The 21183-nt window shown below is 31.2% G+C and overlaps 1 protein-coding gene across 1 annotated transcript; it reads right to left on the bottom strand.

Annotated features, from left to right (window-relative positions):
• Nucleotides 1-4414: 4414 nt before the first annotated feature.
• Nucleotides 4415-20942, bottom strand: VGlut (Vesicular glutamate transporter). The gene is made up of 9 exons (XM_003705723.3): nt 20851-20942; nt 13496-13628; nt 12515-12735; nt 11519-11835; nt 10693-10867; nt 9331-9623; nt 7912-8292; nt 6839-7048; nt 4415-6144 (listed from the first exon to the last, which is right to left on the bottom strand). The coding sequence occupies exons 2-9, from the start codon at nt 13567-13569 to the stop codon at nt 5896-5898; spliced, it is 1920 nt and encodes a 639-aa protein (XP_003705771.1). The 5' UTR covers nt 13570-13628; nt 20851-20942; the 3' UTR covers nt 4415-5895.
• Nucleotides 20943-21183: the final 241 nt, after the last annotated feature.

The following is a 21183-nucleotide window of genomic DNA, read 5'->3' as shown; positions in this document are numbered from 1 at the left end:
TGTTATAAATATCAAGATTTATATCAATCATGGAATCTTCTCTATATGAAAACCTCTTCACGTGCTTGTCTTCAAAGACCAACAAAATTACACTTACAAGTGACAAATACCGAAAGAATTCTTTAACACGTTGACTGTTAAATATTTCAAAATTTTTCTCACAAAAAACAAAACTTAATTAATTTCACTTACGACTTTTATCAATAGCTCTATAAAAAATTGACATTATAGAACCATTGACAATTATAAATTTTTTAGCAATAATGTATTATAAATAAATAATTCATAAAAGATCATTTAGACGTAATGTCTCTACACAAGGTTACTAAAGTGTATCTTAAAAAAAGGTAGAAGAAAAAAGTAAATCTACGACTCAAAATGAAAAATTGAAACGTTAACACGATGTATGGTACAATGTTCAGTTATGGCTGATACTACAATGGCGGTCAACGTGTTAATTCGATTCGTAGAAACCTCATAGTAAATATCTTTATCGTAAGATGTCTACGCAAGAGAAAACGAATTATATGTAATACAAAAGGGTTAATATGATTACCGTGGACTGGATTCGTACGTATATATGCGTATGCGTATGCATATCTGTTACACCACGACACAATCGAGAAAACGTATGTAACATCTAATCCTTACTCGTCGTTTAGCGTATTGAATTATATATTGGCCACATATATCCTCGTTATTATGTACCTATAACTTTTAAAAAGGTATCGCGTTAAATTGACTAATCTCGTGGATTTTCGGGCAACGGAAAGAAGGGCTGCTCGAATAATATAGGTACGATAGTATTTCGAGTAATTTCATGAGTCGACGTTGAATGCGTTTCGTATACAGTGAACAATCGATCGATCGTCTTCTTAATTGACCCTTTCATTTCTAATAGTTACACCCTGTGGTGGACAATGAAAATATTAACGAGAAAGAAGAAGTGATTTTGGATAGGTGGTAGTAATATCCACCATGATTTTCACTTATACAGTTACAGCTAAAAATATTAGTTGTAAGAATTTTTCATAAAATTTTATTAAATTTATTTGTGCTATATAACCTCTGAAGCTTTATATGTTACAGAATTTGTATATGTTTTTTCCAAATCAAATATAATTCTGTTAAATACATAGGTTTTTCATTTTCTTCAAATTTGTTCAAAATTAATTTTACAATCTAAAATTCTTCAATTCTTAAAAAAAGACTACAATATTGTGAAGATCTGTAGTTCCTGGATTGTCCACTAAAAAATGTCTAACTCAGATTTTATGTACAATTATTCTAAATAAAATTTTGTTAGTCCTTCAAATATTATAACAAATATTGTAGTTACAAGTTAGTAAGAACATGTAAAAGATGTGATAAGAGTATGAAGTCCTCTTATGAATAGTTAACCTCAACAACCTATGTCCACATATGCATGACTTCATCATCTTTGTATATTTAAAAATTGTTTTCAATATTACCTGTCCCATTAAACAATTAATAATACAAAATATGAAATAAAATACAAATACAAGTATAATTAAACAATAAATATAATTTTGTCTTTTGACAAGACAACCTCTTTTCGAGGTTAAGTTGTTTTGCAATAATTACGTTATACTTCAATCTCAATATTTTATTAAAACAAAATAAAAAATTTGAATGTAAAAAAGTTTGAATAAAATATTAAACCAAAATTGTTGATGACATTATGAGTCACATATGAACTATCTCATAATTCTACCAACATCAAAAATGAATAGTCTTCAATCGCTAATTTTTAATTGCAGGTCGAAAGTGAGTGATACACATTATTACCACCTTTTCCATAAAAATCTATTGAATGCCCATAGACGCTTATGGTGAATGAATTTTCTAGAACGTCCATGAACACCAACAGCAGAAAGGGTCAATTTTACCTGTTTCATCTACTGTTCCCTTAGATGAATTGCTGTATAATTGATTGAAATTTATTGTATTTGCAAATTCATTTGTACGATTCGTGTTTCCTCTAGCTGATATATTAGATAGTAGTATATCTGTATATATTTCTATTCGTAATGAAGGTAACTCGACTAACTCGAGTTTAAATGTACATCTTATCATCGAATAATCTTATTCACAATAAAATACTTTCAACGTCAACAATGTTTCTACATCACTTTCTTTCTGTTAGATCAACGACTAAGTCCTGGATGTTCACCTGGTTTTTTACGAAAGTTCAGCAGATAATTTTCCATTATCGATTATATTTAATCAATGATCTTTTGTAATGTTTCAATGTGTTTAAAATATTCGACCAATTTTACAGCAAAATTCGTGAAAAAGTCGAGGACTCAGTCGTAGATCTAAATCGTCTAACAATCATCTTTCGATTTTTGCACCTGTGGACGACCGATCGATTTTGAAACTGTATACTTATGTCTACTTCTCGAATATATACATCACGATTCGCCTGCGAAACAATGCAATGAATTTAGACACCTTCTCCTTTTGTGTACAGGATGATTCGAAAGTGGAGGGAGTGACAGGATAGATTCGTTAAGATTTATTTTTTCTGAACATGGTCAAGATTTGGTCTGAACAAAACTTGCTGAGTGGCTCAAACGCGTGTCAAATATTAAAACAAAGTCACAAGTGAAGGAATTTCATCAAATATTTTGTATAAAAATGTATAATCTTTCATTTTTATCTTGCATATAAACCCTCCATTCTTACCTTGCATATAAATCATTTATTTTTATCTTGAAAATGAAAAACAATCATTCGTTTTTATCTCGTGCATAATGAATGCAATCCTCCACATTTATCTTGCATATAAATCCTCCATTTTTATTTTGCATATAAACCCTCCATTTTTACCTTGTATATAAATCCTTTATTTTTATCTTGAATATGAAAAACACAATACTTAATTTTTACCTTCCATATGATTTACGTATATTTTTATTTTATATATAATTATGCAAATTTGTTAGATTTATTCAAAATAGGTTATGGACTGATTGTAACTAGATGATAATGATGATTAAATATTACCATTTAATATTACTTATTTAGCTTCAATAATCTTAAAATTGGAAATAAGCTTGAGTGCCACTGAAATTTCTGATTTTGCATAATAATCTGATTTTGCAAAATTTTGCATAATAATTGAATAGTAATTGGAAATAAATGTTCCTTTGTTAATAGATGTCCAATAAGCATTGTATTATATAAAAATTGCTTTGAAAAAATTTATTTTTAGAACTGTTCAGAAAGAATTCTCTTCAGATCTATCCTGTAAAACATGATCCTCTTATTTTTGAGCATCCTGTACATCTCTGACGATTGATGATTCACCGAACATCGTCCAGAATAACGTTTGTATATAGTAACGAAATATATATATTACATGTTTGTACGTGTATGTGTGTTCGTGTAAATGCCCATGTGCGAATACATTATATATTAATATGAAGTACAAACATCTAGGACAATGTATAATAACGCGATGTGTTCCTAATTCTCGAACGAACGTTCGAAACTTTCATATAATATACTTTCATTGATTACGTACGGTAGAACTCAATATATCCGAACCATTATCGAATTATACGAATATGTAATTCGAGGACCGCGTATTTTATGCAGAAATTGTAGGAAATTTCACGATTAGTATCTTCGGAAATTTTGATTAGCATATTGACGTATTTCTTCTTTGTAGATTTCTAAATCGCGGCAGTTGTATTGCGTAACCTCTTCAAAAACAACGTTGTAAAACTTTGACTGAAGGTTGTTTTAAATGGAAAACATGACACATTTAAATATCGTTATACAACACGTAAATGGAATTAGTCATTTATGTATTAAGGCATGAATACTATGTTAAATTACAAATTTATGTTTGTTGTTGAATGAACATTTTTTTTTGAGACTTAAGGAATTTTACAGCAGGAAAATTATTGTATAGAATTTAATTGTGAATTATAAATTAGAGACTTTCATTATATGATACGAATTAGAGAATTTTTCTATAAGAGAATGTAATTTATAAATTAAAAAACTTTACAATAATTCATAAATTAAAAATGTCACTGTAGGTGAAATTGTACTGAAATATTTACTGCGAAGTTAAGAAAAATTAACATAGATAAATTTGACCAAAATTGAAAAATTAAGAAATTTTATTACACATAAAGTAAATTTAAATAAATTGAATAAATTTGCTATGTATAATTGTGCAATAATTTAAAAATTATGGACATCAAGAAATTTGACTGTTACGAAATTGCATTATACTTTATAAATTAATTTTACAATGACATAATTTGATGATAATTTAGAAACAAAAGAATGTTATTATAAGATAAATTATGCTATTGATTTGTTAAATAGATTATGAAGTAAATTTGTATTATAATTTATAAGTTAAATTCTGTTGTAAAATAATTTCACTATAATTCAGTAATTGCTGAATTTCATCATAATGAAAATATTTAAATAAATTTATAACAAAGCTTTAAATTCGTAACGTTAAAATTTCGTTAATATTAAAAATCCACCCTTGTAAACTATCCATAAACAAAATATAAAATAAAAGAAGTTGTGTTTGAAGAGGTTATGTTCGCGAAAGATGTAATCATCGCGCCAATGAAAATTGTCTCGAATTAATCAGGTCCCAACAAATAGAGCCCTACGGTACATTAGATCTTATCGTACTAATACTTTCATCATGTTATCACTTTCTTACGAATACTTTCATACGTTTCAGAATTCCATTAGGATCCGTGTATTTTGTTTGCGAATACATTTAAACTCGAAAGGCTTAGACCTCGTCTATGATACGACTTGTACCTGAATAAACGTACATTTAAATGCACTCCTTGATCAACGCTTCACGGAACAGCGTTGCCGAATGATGTATTTAATTACCAAAACCCCAGCAGTCCTATCACGAAAATATTGACGTTTCGATAATTTAATTCGTTCTGGTTATCATTATGCTCGAGGACCGGGTTGTACTTGTTCAAAATTCTTCGTCTTTCATTCCCGAAAACCGTTCGATCTTCGGTAATTAATTCTTCTCTCTGTTTTCATCATTTATTGCTATGTTTCTACGATTTTCCATCAGCGTCGAAAGAAAGAAGAACACGGTAATACCTAAAAGTATCAGCGATCGTGCTGACTCGATTTCCTTTCGCCAAAACCTTCTCGTTTATTGTCTTCGATTAATAATTATTGTCTGCGAAGGTTTCACCGTACGTTATTGTCTGCTCTCTTACAAATCACATATCTTTCTATAATAAAAATTTCTAGCTGGACAATTCCGGTACTTTTTAAGATTAGTTTCGGCCGCTCTCTTCCATCTGGAAGATTTATTCGATGAACGGGCCAATTTCAGATTCATCGAACATTTCGTTTAGCTTCCTCCAACGTGAAAGCGTGCATGATTAATGTAGAAAGTATCCTTCTTTAAACATATTTTTTTAAATTTCTATTTTTCCTCGATCGTAAATTGTCGACTTACAGCACTATACCCTGCACTCTTAGGTATTGCAATAAAGAAAATATCCCTTGCAACCCGATGCAAAATACGAAGCCTGCAATTTCACTTGAAGAACCATCCTTCCAATATGTTTCTGATACCTTGAGTAATTGCGCTACGACTGAAAACGCGATGATCGCTCAAATATTAAAAATATCAAAAATTGATATCTATACAAATCTTCCTGAGTATCTAATCCCCCCACTGAGACAAACCGAACCGGGAAACGAAATTCTATGGTTTAGAATTGGTTGAAAATATCGGCTAAGCGGGACGAAATCCGGGTAATTAGAAGCAGTTTTAAAATGAACGATTAAACGATCAGTCACCTTGAACAGAAGATTTCCTTACGCTCGTTGAATTCGTGTTTCTTGAATTTAATTCCATTGCTGATGCTGCTGTGTTACGTCGTACGAGTAGTCGTTCGTCGCTGGCGGCTGCACCATGGACGCGTTTATGTCGTTTGCGAAGGGGTTCGTCGAATGGAAAGGGTTGTTGGTGTTGGTTTCTGTCGATCCGTAGCTTATTACGGGCGCTTTTTCTTGTTGGACGTATGTGTTGTCTGCTGGAGGCTGCTCGTAATTGTTCCAGTCGTCCACTTCACCTCCACCCATAGATGGCTGTTTCTGAAGACAAATTTTATGCGACAATTAGTAAAATTATTTGATTGTTGATATTAACTGAGACACGACGTGGCAAAATGACTTTTGGGGATACTATCTCTCTGTATGATCATTATAGTGGCTTTCACGAATGTTGTAGATTATATAACGTCACTATAGTGGCTTCCATATGTTTCCATTCGCAGTTTCTTGCTTTCACCAAGCTTTATAAGAGTATTAACATATCCCACAAGGGTACATTATATGTAAATAAAAGGTACCGAGTAGTTTAGGCACTATGGAAACACCTCTTTGTACTAATATACGATGAAAATTAAATCTAAAAATTTCTATATTCCACTATTTCTAAATTTCAAAGCTTCTATATTCCATCATTCTTAAATCTCAAAATCTGTAGGTCCCTCAACTATTATATCTTTACACCCCTAGATTCAGACCTTTCACCATCTCTAAATATATCTAATATCCTAAGACCCTAATAACCTTAAATCTCATTATCCTTAGATTAAAATGATCCCCAAATACCAAAATCCTCAGATCTTCCAACCACTTACAACCTTAAATTTCACCACTTTCAAATATCACCATCTTTACATTCCACTATCTTCACATTTAAAAATAAGTTCATACCTAAATCTGTAAAGCTTGATATAATAAAATATTTTGATTTTCGTGTAAAACAGTATAAAATACGTACAATAAATTCAGATTGCATAGTACTTGGCGGCGGCGGAACCGGTGGCTTCGTTTGCCCAAATTCGTCCATAGGATTCCAACTCTTCTGTTCCTCTAAAACAGGATCAGCCCATGGTTGTAATTCTCCGGAACAAAATATTCCATAAAACGTCACGCCAAAGATGTGTACACAGGCTGCTATAATAAAGACATTCCTCCAACTTTGAGCGTCCTATAAAAGTAATCAATAAAATATTTATTTTAATTGGTGCAAAAACAATTGTTGTAATTTTGTAAACGCGCGCGGTTGAAAGGAGCGAATGAGGGCTAGAGAGAGAGAGAGAGAGAGAGAGCGAGTGAGAGAGAGAGAGAGAGAGAGAGCGCAAGAAACAAAAGGACGCGAAACGGCCGGAATCGAGTGAGTGCGATTCATGTAGAGAGAGCGAGTGTACAGTGTAAAGAAAAATATAGCAGCGCATCAGTAACGACGAGTCCGACTTATTTCCTTATCTTTCCTTTCCCTAATTTTTCCTTTCCCCCTTTTCCTCCAATAATTACTACACAATGTAACACAAATTTGAAGTACTATGCAATACAAATTTTCATTGGTGTGAAATAATAAAATACAAACTTTACTTGTCATGAAACAATGAAATATAACTTTTACTTGCCATGAGACAATGAAATAAAAATTTCACTTGCCATAAAACAATAAAATGTAAATTTTACTTGCCATGAAACAATAAAATATAAATTTTACTTGCCATGAGGCAATGAAATAAAAATTTCACTTGCCATGAAGCAATAAAATGTAAATTCTACTTGTCATAAAACAATGAAATATAAATTTTACTTGCCATGAGACAATGAAATAAAAATTTCACTTGTCATAAAATAGTAAAATATAAATTTTAATTACCATAAAATAATAAAGTACAAATTTTAACTTGATTTATAAATCAGTAACATATACACTTTAATTGCAATCAATCAATAAAGTACAAACTGTAATCGCTATATTACTTTATCCAAACACCAACAAAAAAAGAACAATATAAATTTCTCTTTCGGCTAATTAATTTCTATTAAACGCACCTTTTGCTCCGTGATATTGTCCACGAAGAATGGTACCAGAAGTCCCGCTATAGTACCGACACCGTTCGACATTCCCATCAAAATACTGGCGTATCTGGGTGCGATGTCCAGATGATTAACGTTGAAACCGGAAATGGCGAAGCCACTGCAAGCAACACCAAACGCAAGGGCGACGATCGCAGCTGTACCATTTCTATGTGTGGTCGCATTTGCAACCACCAAAAAGAAGAGCGCCTCCATGCCGAAACCACCGCAGTTGAACAATTTTCTAACGTTCGTTGTTGATAAAATTTCGCGTTTCCGTATGTGATCAGCCAGTAATCCTCCACAAGGTACGATCATCGTCATTAGCAAATGTGGAAGTGAGCCGATTACACCAGTCTGAAATGATAATAACGGTACATCATGATCTGTTTTCATTAAGTATGTGGCGACAAGAAAAGTTCCGAGTGGATTTTGTCAGAGACCTTTTGACCCGTCGAGCCAATAGAGTTATTAACACTAGATTTACGGAACCCGTCAAAATGACGGATAATAGGTTTATTTTAGATGACAGAATTTGTTAAGAAATTTTTGTAAAAATGTCTACTTTCATCAACTTTCAGCAAGAGAATCAATGTTTTAGACAGTTCACATATCATCTGCAATTTATTTATTTTTCTACTTTAGGTAAATTTAAATAAAAGTGACCATCAATCGTCCGTAAATCTAGTGTTAAGTTGTAAATAGTTTTGCGCTGGCTCGATGGGTCTAAGAGGCCCTCGGCCCTTTCCACTTGGGACTTCCCAAAAAAGGAGAGTTTTCTCGCCCATGAGAAAATGTATTTTTGTAGGGACATTCTAGTCTCCAAAATAAACGCATCGCACCTTTGTTATTAATAAAGTCCTTCGCCACTACATTGTGTTGTTCATTCACGTAAGTACATCACCTCAAGTAGATAACATATAGGAAAATTCAAAGTTTTTGCTGTATTTTTAATTTAATTTGTACAAATGTTAGAAGACTCGGTGGTAAAAAATACCAGAACTTGATGTTGACAGATCCCCAACAATTAAATGTTTTATTATAATATTTACTGTAACTCTTCTAGGTAGGTCGTTGTGACCATTACTTATACGAAATACATATATTTCAAATTTGATAACAGTTTTATGTAGTTACTTATATTCTACAAAATTGTAAATTGTAACTCTAATTTTAGATTTATAATTACACTGTGAATTTTATTTAGTTTTATTTATACTGCAAAATTTATACATCTTGTCAAATCCAAATTGTCAAATTTGTACTCTTAATAAATAAATATTGTACTTATAACAAATAATCACAACAGCTTAACCCTTTAACCTATAATTCTAAACAGCTGTGTCAGTCACAAGTCTAACCTGATGTTAAGACGGGTTAATTTACAGAACTCACCTCAACCAGAGGCATACCAAAGGCCTCATGCATGAAACGAGCCTGGAAGAGCACCAGCAGATAAAAGTTCCAGGATCTGCAGAAGTTGGCCACGATTATGGCGTGAACCGGCATGGACGTCAAAAACTTACGCCACGGCGTTGTTGCAAATGTCGGAATTGGTATTTGAGCTTGACCCTGGCCAAGAGAGTCTTCGATGTAGCGAAGCTCGCGTGCCGAAATGCAAGGATGCTTCGACGGTTTCTCGAAGGCCAACCACAGCCAAAAACAGTACCAAATCAATCCAGACATACCTGAAAATTTCAAACATTTTCTTATTTTTATTTAAAAATTACAAACTAACAAGATTTTATATAAACAAAAATTAAGAGAGATTTTGTATAGGGTGCTATGTATAGTGCAAGTTCTATCGTAAGAAAATGTGTAATTTATAGATTATTTTAATTTTAAGATTGTAAGTATTGTAAAATATTATATATTAACAAAATATCATTATATATTAACTTCTAATTACATATTAAAATGTTAGATATCATTATATGTATATTAACCCATTTTCTCGCAGTGCACTCAAATGAGTATTCATTGAATTGGGTTGTCCTGAAAGTTCGTGCCGATTTTCGGTAGGCGGCATGAAATTTTATTTAGAATAACTTTTCACCAAAAAATCTGAGACGTTCTGGAAGGACTTCTCAAGTTGCATAAAAGATGGAGAAAGGTTATAGAACAGAATGGCACCCATATAATTTTATAAATGTGTATCAAATTTAAATGAGCTGCGTTTCAATTCCTCTCAAAATCGGCACGAACTTTCGGGACAACCCAATACTAATTGACTTTCATAAAACATGAAATGTACATATGTGTCCCAGTGTTCTCATATGTGTAGAGTACTAAAGTTTGTAATATGAAGAAATGTATTATTATTTTTATTATAACAAAAGGTTTTATTTGCTGAATAAAGTTGTATTGAATATCTGTACAAGCATCATTGCCCCGTTTTCCAAAAAAAGTACTCGAGGGAACAAATGGGTTAATGATTACGATCGTTGATACATATTAAACTGTTGCAGACGAAATGGATTATTTACAGGATTTTCAGTACGTGTTTATAGAAATCAAAATTTAATTAAAACGTCCATTGAATCGAGATCAATGGGTCTCAATCTTTTCAAATCTTGGAAGTAGTATACTTTTAAAGTATTATAATATAGCAAAGTAAAAGTGTTGATATAAAATGATTTACAATTAAAAAATATAAGTGTATAATTTATGATCTGAATATCTAACATCTGGACTGAGAACGAAATAAAGAACTGTCACAGAATGATGAAAGTGAAACATTTATGATAATAGTCTTACCATAGAAATAAAAGGACGCTGTCCAACCAAATATCGAGGTTAAACAACCTGATAGTGGCATTCCTATAACCATGGCAGCGTAAGAACCACAAAATGCTAACGTGGCCAAACGTGATCTCTCCAAGGGTGGCGCCCAATACTTCCAAATACCGTGACAGGCTGGATACGTGACACCCTAAAAAAAAGACACGCTCATAATAACACTAAATGTAATGTAAATATAGAATTTAGCATTAAACCGATGTATAATGGACGCTTAACTTAAGATTAAAAATACAGATAAATCAACAAATATTAAAATAAGTAATATACACATCAATTTTTCTAGCTGGATACAAATCATCAGAGATTTCAGAAAAAGCTTTTTGACAAATTTTGTTAAAAATAAGAAACTTGTGAACTGCTGATTTTGACCGGATTAGTAGTTTTAGTGTTAAGTGTTGTTACGAAAAATTGTAGCCCTTTTCCACTCATGATGCTATTAGCAAATGTACCACTTGTCGTTTGTATAATATCATATTTAAATAATCTTTTACTTTTTCTTATATTTTTGTCGCATTTGTATGGTCCATAATCGATTCATTTCTTTGGAAATTGTATTACATTTGTACAATTCTCAAATAGTAGAAAATAATGTCATAATACAACTTCTCTAGAAATTATTACCACAAAAATAATTTTATTTCTGTTTCCTTCGAAATTGTACAATTAGAAAAATTTGAAATCTCTCTACTGTGTCTGCTATATTTTATCTATTTTTGTCTCTTGCACTTTATACACATTACATAATTTCATAACTTAATTTTCAATTAACTAAGTATCTCACCTCCACCAGTCCTTTCAAGACCTGTACAACCATATCGACGATGGGGTCGACCTTCAAAGCCCCAGGCACCAATAAGTTCAAGAAGGAAGATATGGCGATGGCAGCTCCAAATATTTTGTTCGCAGGGTACAGAGAAGCGAGAAATCCTCCTGGCACCTGGGTTACTAGATAACCCCAGAAAAAGGACGAGTCTAGAGCACTTTCTGTGCCTACTGTCCAGTTGAACATCAGAGTGTGATTTTCACCCTCGGTGGCGTTCTTCATAGCCATTTTCGCCATTCCCATGTTACACCTCATTCCGAATGAAATTATGAATCCTGTACAAATATTCAATTTCGTTAAAATTCTGTAAATGATGTTAATCATAAGGGTGGTTAGAATCTGTACACCTATATCGCCATGTCAACTTCTGACATAATATGTAACATTTTGAAATAATGTGTTTCTGTCGATTGTATAATGATTAATTGTATTATTATGTGTAGTATTATCAACTATGTAATTATATTATCATGTAGAGTACTATGTACATACAATATTAACACTGAACCTATCAGCATATAATGTATACTTACTTAGAAATTAAAGATGAAGTTGAAGAATAAATACATAAACAAACGACGAAACATAAAATAGTATACATATTTATTCTTTATCTTGATGAAAATCAATGTTGATTTCAAGGAATGTACTTTAACAAAATGTGTACCTTATAATAAGAAACTTGTGGAGTTTAGTCTACCAAAGATATCTAATTGTAAGTCTATGGCTAGATTCTTTCCGCTGTTGTCTAGGATTATTCTAACTAAAGAATGCACCTAGATATTTATTTATTTAAGATCTTTATCTATTTCTTTATCGAGATTATCTAAGAACTAAATATTTTTTCGAACATGTTTCGTAATTTTACCTCACTGTGAAAGGGTTAAATCTGTGATGTATATTATTGTACATAGCAGTACAAATATGTTAATGAAAAGAGAAAAATTTATTCACCTATACAGGCCAATGTAGCAATGGTGTATCTTTTCGACAGGCAGGGACATTCTGGTTTACAATACGTATCAATGTGACGCAATGGTGGTCTTTCCGGTTCCGGAAGCGACTCAAAAGAGGCTTGTTTGCTGTATCCTCTCTCATCTTCGAATCCCCTATTGTCTTTGCTACCCTCACGGGGCATTTCAAATTCCTCGTAGCCGGCATTGCTTCTCCTGAATCTGGAAATATTTGTAACATGTATCGTAACTAATATTTTACTTCATGGAAGGAAATTAATTCTTCATATAAAAGTTATCACAAAGGGACAAGTATATTTATGAATGTGAAGGGACAAATATATTCGTGAATACAAAGAGACGAATATATTCATGAAGACGAATCATTTTTTACATTTTAATAATATATATTGAAACCAAATTGTGAACAAAGTTACATATATTCTTTTCAGACCACTTGATACGTGTCGAAATACATTCAATAATTTGCAGTATATTTATTTTTTATTGACTAGTTTTTGCAGTGTTAAATCGATAATAGAAAATGCAGTTGTCTCCTGTTATATTGACTAAATTGAATAGCAAGCCATTCGGATAACAGAATAATATATTATAAGATTTTTAAACAAATTTCGAAGGAAACGAAGTTACTCCAAAAACAACGAATATTACAATTCTTTAAATTATTCGTTACTTTTAGAATAACTACCATTTATTCGAAATTTGAAATTTGAAATGATTTATGAAAATCATTTCTGTTCTAGTAAAAATTATTTCCAAATATCTTTCATTGGTTTTAAAAATTGATTAACGCTTCTTAGTTAACAGGTTAAGATCGATAGGGTTCTCTAAAATAGGACATTCTACGAATGCGACAACGGAATAATTACATGTACGAACAGATACAAGTAAACGCTGGCTAAATATAGCCTTAAACGATTTTTCAGCTGTTGCAGAAAGTAAAGAGCATGCGTGATGTTACCCAGCAAATTTTTGCGATGCTTTGGACTTGATGGAGTCGAAGGCCACGAGGCTCGCCGCCGCGAATCCGGACATTTTCCAATTATTGGGGTTGCTTACAGGCTTAAAATGGCCGCGCTGCTAATTGACAGCCCCTAAAATAAGAATAGACAATTATGTTAACGAGAAACATATCTTTACTATCAGTAATATTTTCTTGATTTATGTGTGAACACTTTCGATAAGTCATACATTACCAAACTCTCATTTTGTAGTATTTTATTAAAACTATATTGTAGAATAATGCAGTTCATTATTTATTGGAAGTGTAGTGTAATACTTCATCTGTTATAAATGGTTAAATATGGACTAATACTTCAGATCATTTTTATTAAGGTAAAAATATTTAAACTTTAAGGAAACACGTATTACAGGTTGCACTAAATGTTTATTTCGATTTATGAAATTTCATGAAAATATTTGTATTAATTAATTCTGGAAAAGCAAGAATAGTTTTAGATCCGTAATGATTAAATGAAGATCTATTTATAAATCAAGAAAACAATTACTATGTTTCTAAATAACAATTAATACAATAAGATTAAAGTTGCATAGATTTGCAATCGAATATCTCCTTATAAACAATAAAATTTGTTGACAAACTCAATACAAACGCCTTCAATAATTTATTTTTACTGAAAGAATCATAAACTTGCATTAATGTAAAGAAGCAGCATTAAATAGAATTAAAATTTCATAACTTTTATATTATTAATGTAAAATGAAAATTGCAGTTAGAATTAATTACAATCTTTATTATTAAATTTTACATTCTGGAGTTTCACCTCCTGATATAATTTTATAAATATTAAAAATCATCGATAACTATGGTGGAGTAAAAACAAACTTAATATGCAGAAATGGATATAATTCACACTACAAATTTTGCTAAGATGTTGAAACTGCTAAATTATCTAAAATAAATCAGAACCTTTAAAATATAATAGTTTGCTGATAGATAAATTAATTTAATAAAAAGGTACATCAGAAACATGTAATTATGTAGAGTGATATTGTTACGTTACTAAGATCAAATTTAGCTAAAATATTGTGTGAAATTCTAGTAAAAATGATCTACTAAAATGCCAAATATGGTCCCATTAAAAAGATGCAAAATGCAAAAATACATAAATAGAACAACCCTGTATTATCACGTCAGGAAGATTAAAGTTTGGTTAAGAATATTAAAATTTGCATCATGGAAGATGCATACTGCATACTGCACTAAGTACACTGAACAGAATACTAATATCCACCTAAAAATTTATGCACCTAACTTTAATCCAAATAAGAGTATAAGTTTTGTAATATCTGGGTCACAATTCAAGGCTTCGTATACAAGAGTTAGCCTGCAAAAACTACACATAAATTATTTCCTTAACTTAAATTTGCCAAGAAAAATTACTTAATGTGCCAAGACTCCGATTTCCAATAACCTGTGATTTTTAAACTATTTCAGCGAACAAATACTCGAATATTTCAGTCGTGTATTTCCTCTAGCAAACATGGCCATATCTTCACAAAAACGTCCCTTCCCGATTATGGGGCACATGGGGAAGAGTAGGGATGTTTATTTGGAGTGGTAGTCTCTTCAGCCCTAATCCTCGAACTCCCCAGAGAACTTCAAGGGGTAGAAAAATGCGAGATGAAGCGCACAGCCTTCGCCAGGGTCATATTTTTCACTTAAGCTTCTCGTAGAAACATTAGGGTTGTAATAAAATACAAGAAAACGCAAAAACTTGCAAGTTAAACTTCTACGACGATGAAAATCGATTTCGGAGCTACGTTTCAAATATCACGTATTTCTTTATGGAGCTTTGCAAACTCGAATATCTAACAGTTGAAGTGTCGTATATGTTTTATCTAGGTTGCGATTGATCGGAGGATTCGCCATGCTGTTCAAAGTTCGATAAAGCACTTTCGAATTTAACCTCATATGAAGTTTTTTCATCTACTCGACCCCATTAACATTGTATCAGTTTAGATCCACCCTTTAGAAACTGATTTAATATGAAACTGCGCTTAATATGGAATACTGTGAAGTCTCAAATAGTGAAATCTATTTTATGATATAAATAATCTATGGATGGGTGAAATATTTTATTGTGAATAGAAAATAGTTGTATTAACGTTTGAAGTTTAGTTGAAAGTGTGAAATGGGGAATATAATTTAATAGTGTTTCAATGATTTCGAAAGGCAAATTAAATAGTTAAATATAAATATATATGTGCAAATTAACATATGTTGGCAATCGTAAGTTATATCATTTTTCATGATTTATCGTTAAACCAGTTTGTATTTTTGCGTTTAGGACTAATTGTCAAATTTATTTTTTTTTTAAGATTATTTTTCTTTGGAAATATGTATGTACGCAAATATGGAATACATTGAATGTACATAACATGTTCCATATTCGACATATCCTTGGTAATACTATCATACAGAGCATTATCAGACATTTTTATCGATCTACATGTAGTGACAATAATGAAGAAAAATGGAATCAATGCATTCGCATATGAGTAATGTATTCAATGCAAAGGTCAACGAAAAATGATATATAAAATAAATTGAAACAAACTGTAAGACATTTATTTATCTATCTTTCTTATTTAAACAAATATTTATGTTTCAAAGTGAAATTCAATTTTTGCAGTCTTTTATACACCTATATCTTACGTATTAAACTTTTCTAATTTATCATTTTGTCTTACACTATTTATTACAATTATATGATATAATTAGAAAACAATTGTTAACATTAGTGCTTACTAATCTTGTTTTAATGCTAGTTTCGTTAAAAGCAGAACACATGTACATTTTTTGTGAAATTTTGAAATTAAGTCTTACATACTGGGTTCAGTTACCACATGTACATCATACAATTTGTAGAAAGACATGAAGTGATAGAAATTTAGAAATGAATGACATCATTTCTTCGTAAAAAAATAAATACAGTGTTTATTTTGTATGATAATTTTAGTTCTGAGAATTTACATGGTATATTTACTTGACTATGGTTTTCAACCCTTAGACTTTAGACTACGAAGCAAGGTAGAACGATCTCGTCAAACCTAACCTCAATTAGAGTTGTCTCTATAAAAATAAACTCTTTGCTTGAAAGTCTAGAGAAATTATGTAACAATTATCAAAACGTTCACAGTCTTGGTATTGGTAACAATTGGTATTTCAAATATAGGTTCCATCGATTTTAGTGAAATTTAAATTGCTATGATATAATATCATATCATATGTTATAATAAACGTAACTTCATATAAATTCTACAGGACAACATAGTTACAAGACGTATGTTTAAATAACATATTTCATTGAAATATAATTTACATGAACATAACAAATATCAAACTTTAATAGGAAAAGCTAGTAAAGTAATTTTGTTTTACAATATAAATTTCTTTCAGGTTTCTTCTTAAAATAAAAGGAGGATCTCCAGTTTCAATTTCTGCATCCATCATTATTTTAGACTGACACAGCTAACGAGTTTACAGTTTTCTTATAACACCCAAGATAATATAGCTTCTTGTTAATAAAGTTGTGTAATAATTAAGTAACATAATACCTTGCCAGTTATGGGCACCTAATTTTAATCATTGATTTTTTTCTCAGTAAAATACCAAATAAAGAAAATTTTATAAATACAATTTTAACACCGTTAGATTAATTAGAACGGTGTTAACAGAACAGATTTTCGTCATACAAAGACTACAGAAGCATTTTACCGTATTTGAATTTGTAATATTTTAACTTGGCCAAAAGAGTTTTATCTTTGACATAGTAGCATTTCCATGGCTCGTATCCAAAATGGTAGAACGCGTTTACATGAAGATTCGTGTCAAGGTGACAATATAACGAAATACTGTACAAATGTTATTTGTTCCTCTATTTTGGAATATACTCGAAATGTACAATTTATCTGAAAACACCTAGAATACCAAAGATCCAATCGGATGACCAAAATATTCAGGAAATGTAGCACAGTACACCGGAAATAAAAGAATGTACAGATCGCTGTATTTCAAATATTCCTACAAGAATGTAGGTCACCATTGGCAGCTAGAAGAATCACAATATTAAAAAATATTTTGTTGGATTATTAAAACTGGGAAACAGATTTCTGGTTAATTTAAATCAGAGCTATAGTAAATTGCAAAGGTACACCTTTATTGAAATAGGTTTATTTTAAAAAAGTAGATATATTGCATAATTTTTGTATTGCTTGTTAAAACACCGAATATATTTCGTGATAATATTTCAACTTTTAATTATAACAATTACTACTGTAATTCAAGTAGACACTCTAAAAATTATTCTACCATATTTTTATTATGTGAACATTCCCTTATAAAAAAGAAAAATATAAATAAACTTCTGAAATAACCTGTGATACATTTTTAAACTATTTCAGCGAACAAATACTCATCTAATATAAAATTTTTAAAAAATGTTGCGTGCATAACACAGTAAAGTATGAAACACGTACGAGAATCTAGTTATATTGCCAATTTCACACAGACTATTACACAAAGTAATGGCTCCCTTATCATTATAGCATAAGAGGATCCACGGAATTTATCGTAACGAGAAAACTTTCAGAACAACGCAATATATCGTCAACTTCAAATATGTCCTACTTCGTCCCCATTTATAGCAATATAAGAGCACTGTATTGGAATAAGTCATCTTTATAGAACTTTCATAACTCTTTCTGGCATGTAAATAATTAATTGAAGTATGTCATCGATATCTTTCTCTCAAATATTTCAGTTAATACTGCCATTCGATTCGACGAGGCAGAGATCGATAGTGGAAGTTTTCTATTGAAGGGGTAGAAGAGACTGACGGATCCTCGAGGCAAAAAATTATTGGCACACCAACAAAGCCCGATCACAAAGAGACGTATCGAGGGACAATGGCTGTCGGATATTAAAATGGCACGTGACAAACAAAAGACAGACAAAATGCACAGCACGTGTGCTAACCAGTTAGGGTGCAAAGATGGTAACAGTTGATTTCGATTAATGGACATCCTTATGGGGGATGTGGCTCGTGCTCTTGATGGGCAGCATTTATATGGGTCGCTGAATGGTACACATTTAGATATTGATTTTCCTCGCTTTTTTCGATTAGAATATTTGCTATTAAAATAAATTATATGTTTTTTAAGGCAAAAGCTATTGATTTATAATATGGGACGAGCTGTATTATGTATCAATTTCCATAATTTTGGGAGATATTTTTTCAGTACTAGTTCAAATATTTATTAGTAAAATAAATATTATTATTTATTAGCGAAATAAACATTAAAAAAATATTGTTATATTATTGTGTTGCAATATAGGACAAATTAAACTATTAATTTTTGTATAATATTTCGTTTTTAGGTTATATTTTTACGATACTGGTTTTAATATTTTCTAATAACGTAAGTGGTATATTTTATAAATTAAATGATATTGATTTGTAATACAAGACAAATTAAACTATTTATTTGTATCATTTTCATCAGCTATATATTTCATTAATTACGAAATACCGATTTGCAATGTAGGACGAATAGAACTATTGATTTTTGTCATTTTTTTAGGTTAGGCTTTCGGTACTGGTTAAATTATTTGCTAGTAAAATTAAATATTGTTTCTGAACAATATACTGATCAAACTTATCAATATTCTATCACTCAATAATTCATAAATCATATTTCTTTGCATTCTCAAATGCATAGTAAAATAAAAATATGTATAATACAACAGTAAGTTATAAATAGTAAATTTACATGCAATTAGACTTTCAAATAAACTAATTTATTGCACATTATAATAGTTTCCAATTAATAATGTTATTTTTATTAAATCTAGGGTATTAATTTTATTTTTAGTTCTTATTTAGCACATTTTCAAAATGAAAAAATGTAGAATATTCCATGTGAATATGCAAAATGTAGATTTACTTGTAATCCTCAACAATTTTAGAGATTAAGAATTTATATGGTTATTTAGAATAGTAAATATTCGATTTTCATTTTTAACATACTAACATAATTTAATATACTATTAAATTTTTTTATTTTGTCAAATAAACAAAAAGAAATTTTTGATTAAAATATATCTTATCATAAAAACAATTTTGTTTTAAGTTTTGAAAATATTTCAAACTTGTAATATAAGAGCAATATAAGAGTAATATAAGAGGAATATATTATATCACTTTTCTTCAAATAAATTTTTTAATTGAAAGTATTTTCCTAATGAATTTTTGAATTTAACTAGAAATATTCTTACTTGTTCAGACACATTTTTTTTCTATCTCGAAAAAATTATGCAACGAAAAATTCATGTTGAAGATATTTAAATCCTATATTACCTTGAAATACTTTTAGAAATATTTTGCAATATTAAATATAATATTTAGACTTGACAAAATGGGTTATGGGTCAAAATTACCCTGTATTTGTCCTTCAAGAATTAGAATATGTGATAAATCCATGCAAATATTAATATTTTACCCAAATGTGAATTACAAAACTTAAAGGAATAAGTAACTAATTACAAAACGATTGTATCAAGTTCTTCCAAGAAAGAAAACATAAAAACGATCATATCAAGTGCATTGATAGAAGGAAACATAAAAAGAAGATCATACAAAGTTCCTTTAAAGAAAGTAACATAAAAATATGTCGTTAAGTGCTTTTAAAACAAGAAATAATAAAGTCATCAATTACTTTAAAAAAAGAAATAATAAAAATTGTCATATTCACGAGTAAAAAAGAATGACACTGAATGGAATGAACCCAGAAGCCCGTGCATTTCCCGATCAATACGATAAAGTCGCTGACATTTTCCTGATCTCTGACATTTCCATGATCCAACCTTGAAAAAAGTATCCCTCAATGTCGATTGAAAGTTACGAATCACCAGCAAAATGAACCCCTCCGTTCACTGTGCATACACACTCACACCCACACACATGCACACACGAATGAATTTCACGATCAATCGTCACTGGGAATCGCACTTCATCCTCCAAGAAAGGCTCCCCCCGGTCACGAAATCCTGCAATCACCCTTCAACGTTCGTCAAAACCTTTTCGAGCCTAAACTTTCCGACACTTCGAAACAATTCACAGCGAAGAAAAATCACAATGGTGTCCATCTTTGCACGGGTACACAGAAATGTTGCACGAATCGGACCAGCCCTTGGTTCAAAGGAACCAGCACTTGTAATCGGGAGTCCACAAAAAGCTGTACCGTTCAAGGAGATGTAGGGTGAAGATGGGATGAAAGAATCACACGACTCACCAATAATTAAGTCCAGATATGATTACGAGCGGAGTGGTACGCGACGGAGAACGTCGTCGACGTCGCCTGACGTCGTCCTCGTTGACGACATCCACGGCAGCAGCGGGGTACCGCAAAGTCAGCTCCTGGTCAAGGAGTCAGCGCAATCGGGCGTCGCGACGCCATTGGCTCCTTCCTGGCGACGCATCGATATCATTGTCCAATCACACTCGGTTGCAACCCCCTTTAGATCGACCCTAGGCGGAGCCTTCCACCCCCGGATCAGAGTTTTGCAACAACAAAACGTTACGCAGGAACAGGAAGCGTAACGGTATTAACGTTAATGTCCGCGTA

Source organism: Megachile rotundata, chromosome 2, assembly GCF_050947335.1.
Source record: "Megachile rotundata isolate GNS110a chromosome 2, iyMegRotu1, whole genome shotgun sequence".
Lineage (NCBI taxonomy): Eukaryota > Metazoa > Arthropoda > Insecta > Hymenoptera > Megachilidae > Megachile > Megachile rotundata.
Note: the sequence above shows the minus strand (reverse complement) of the source record. Positions and strands in the feature narration are given on the sequence as shown.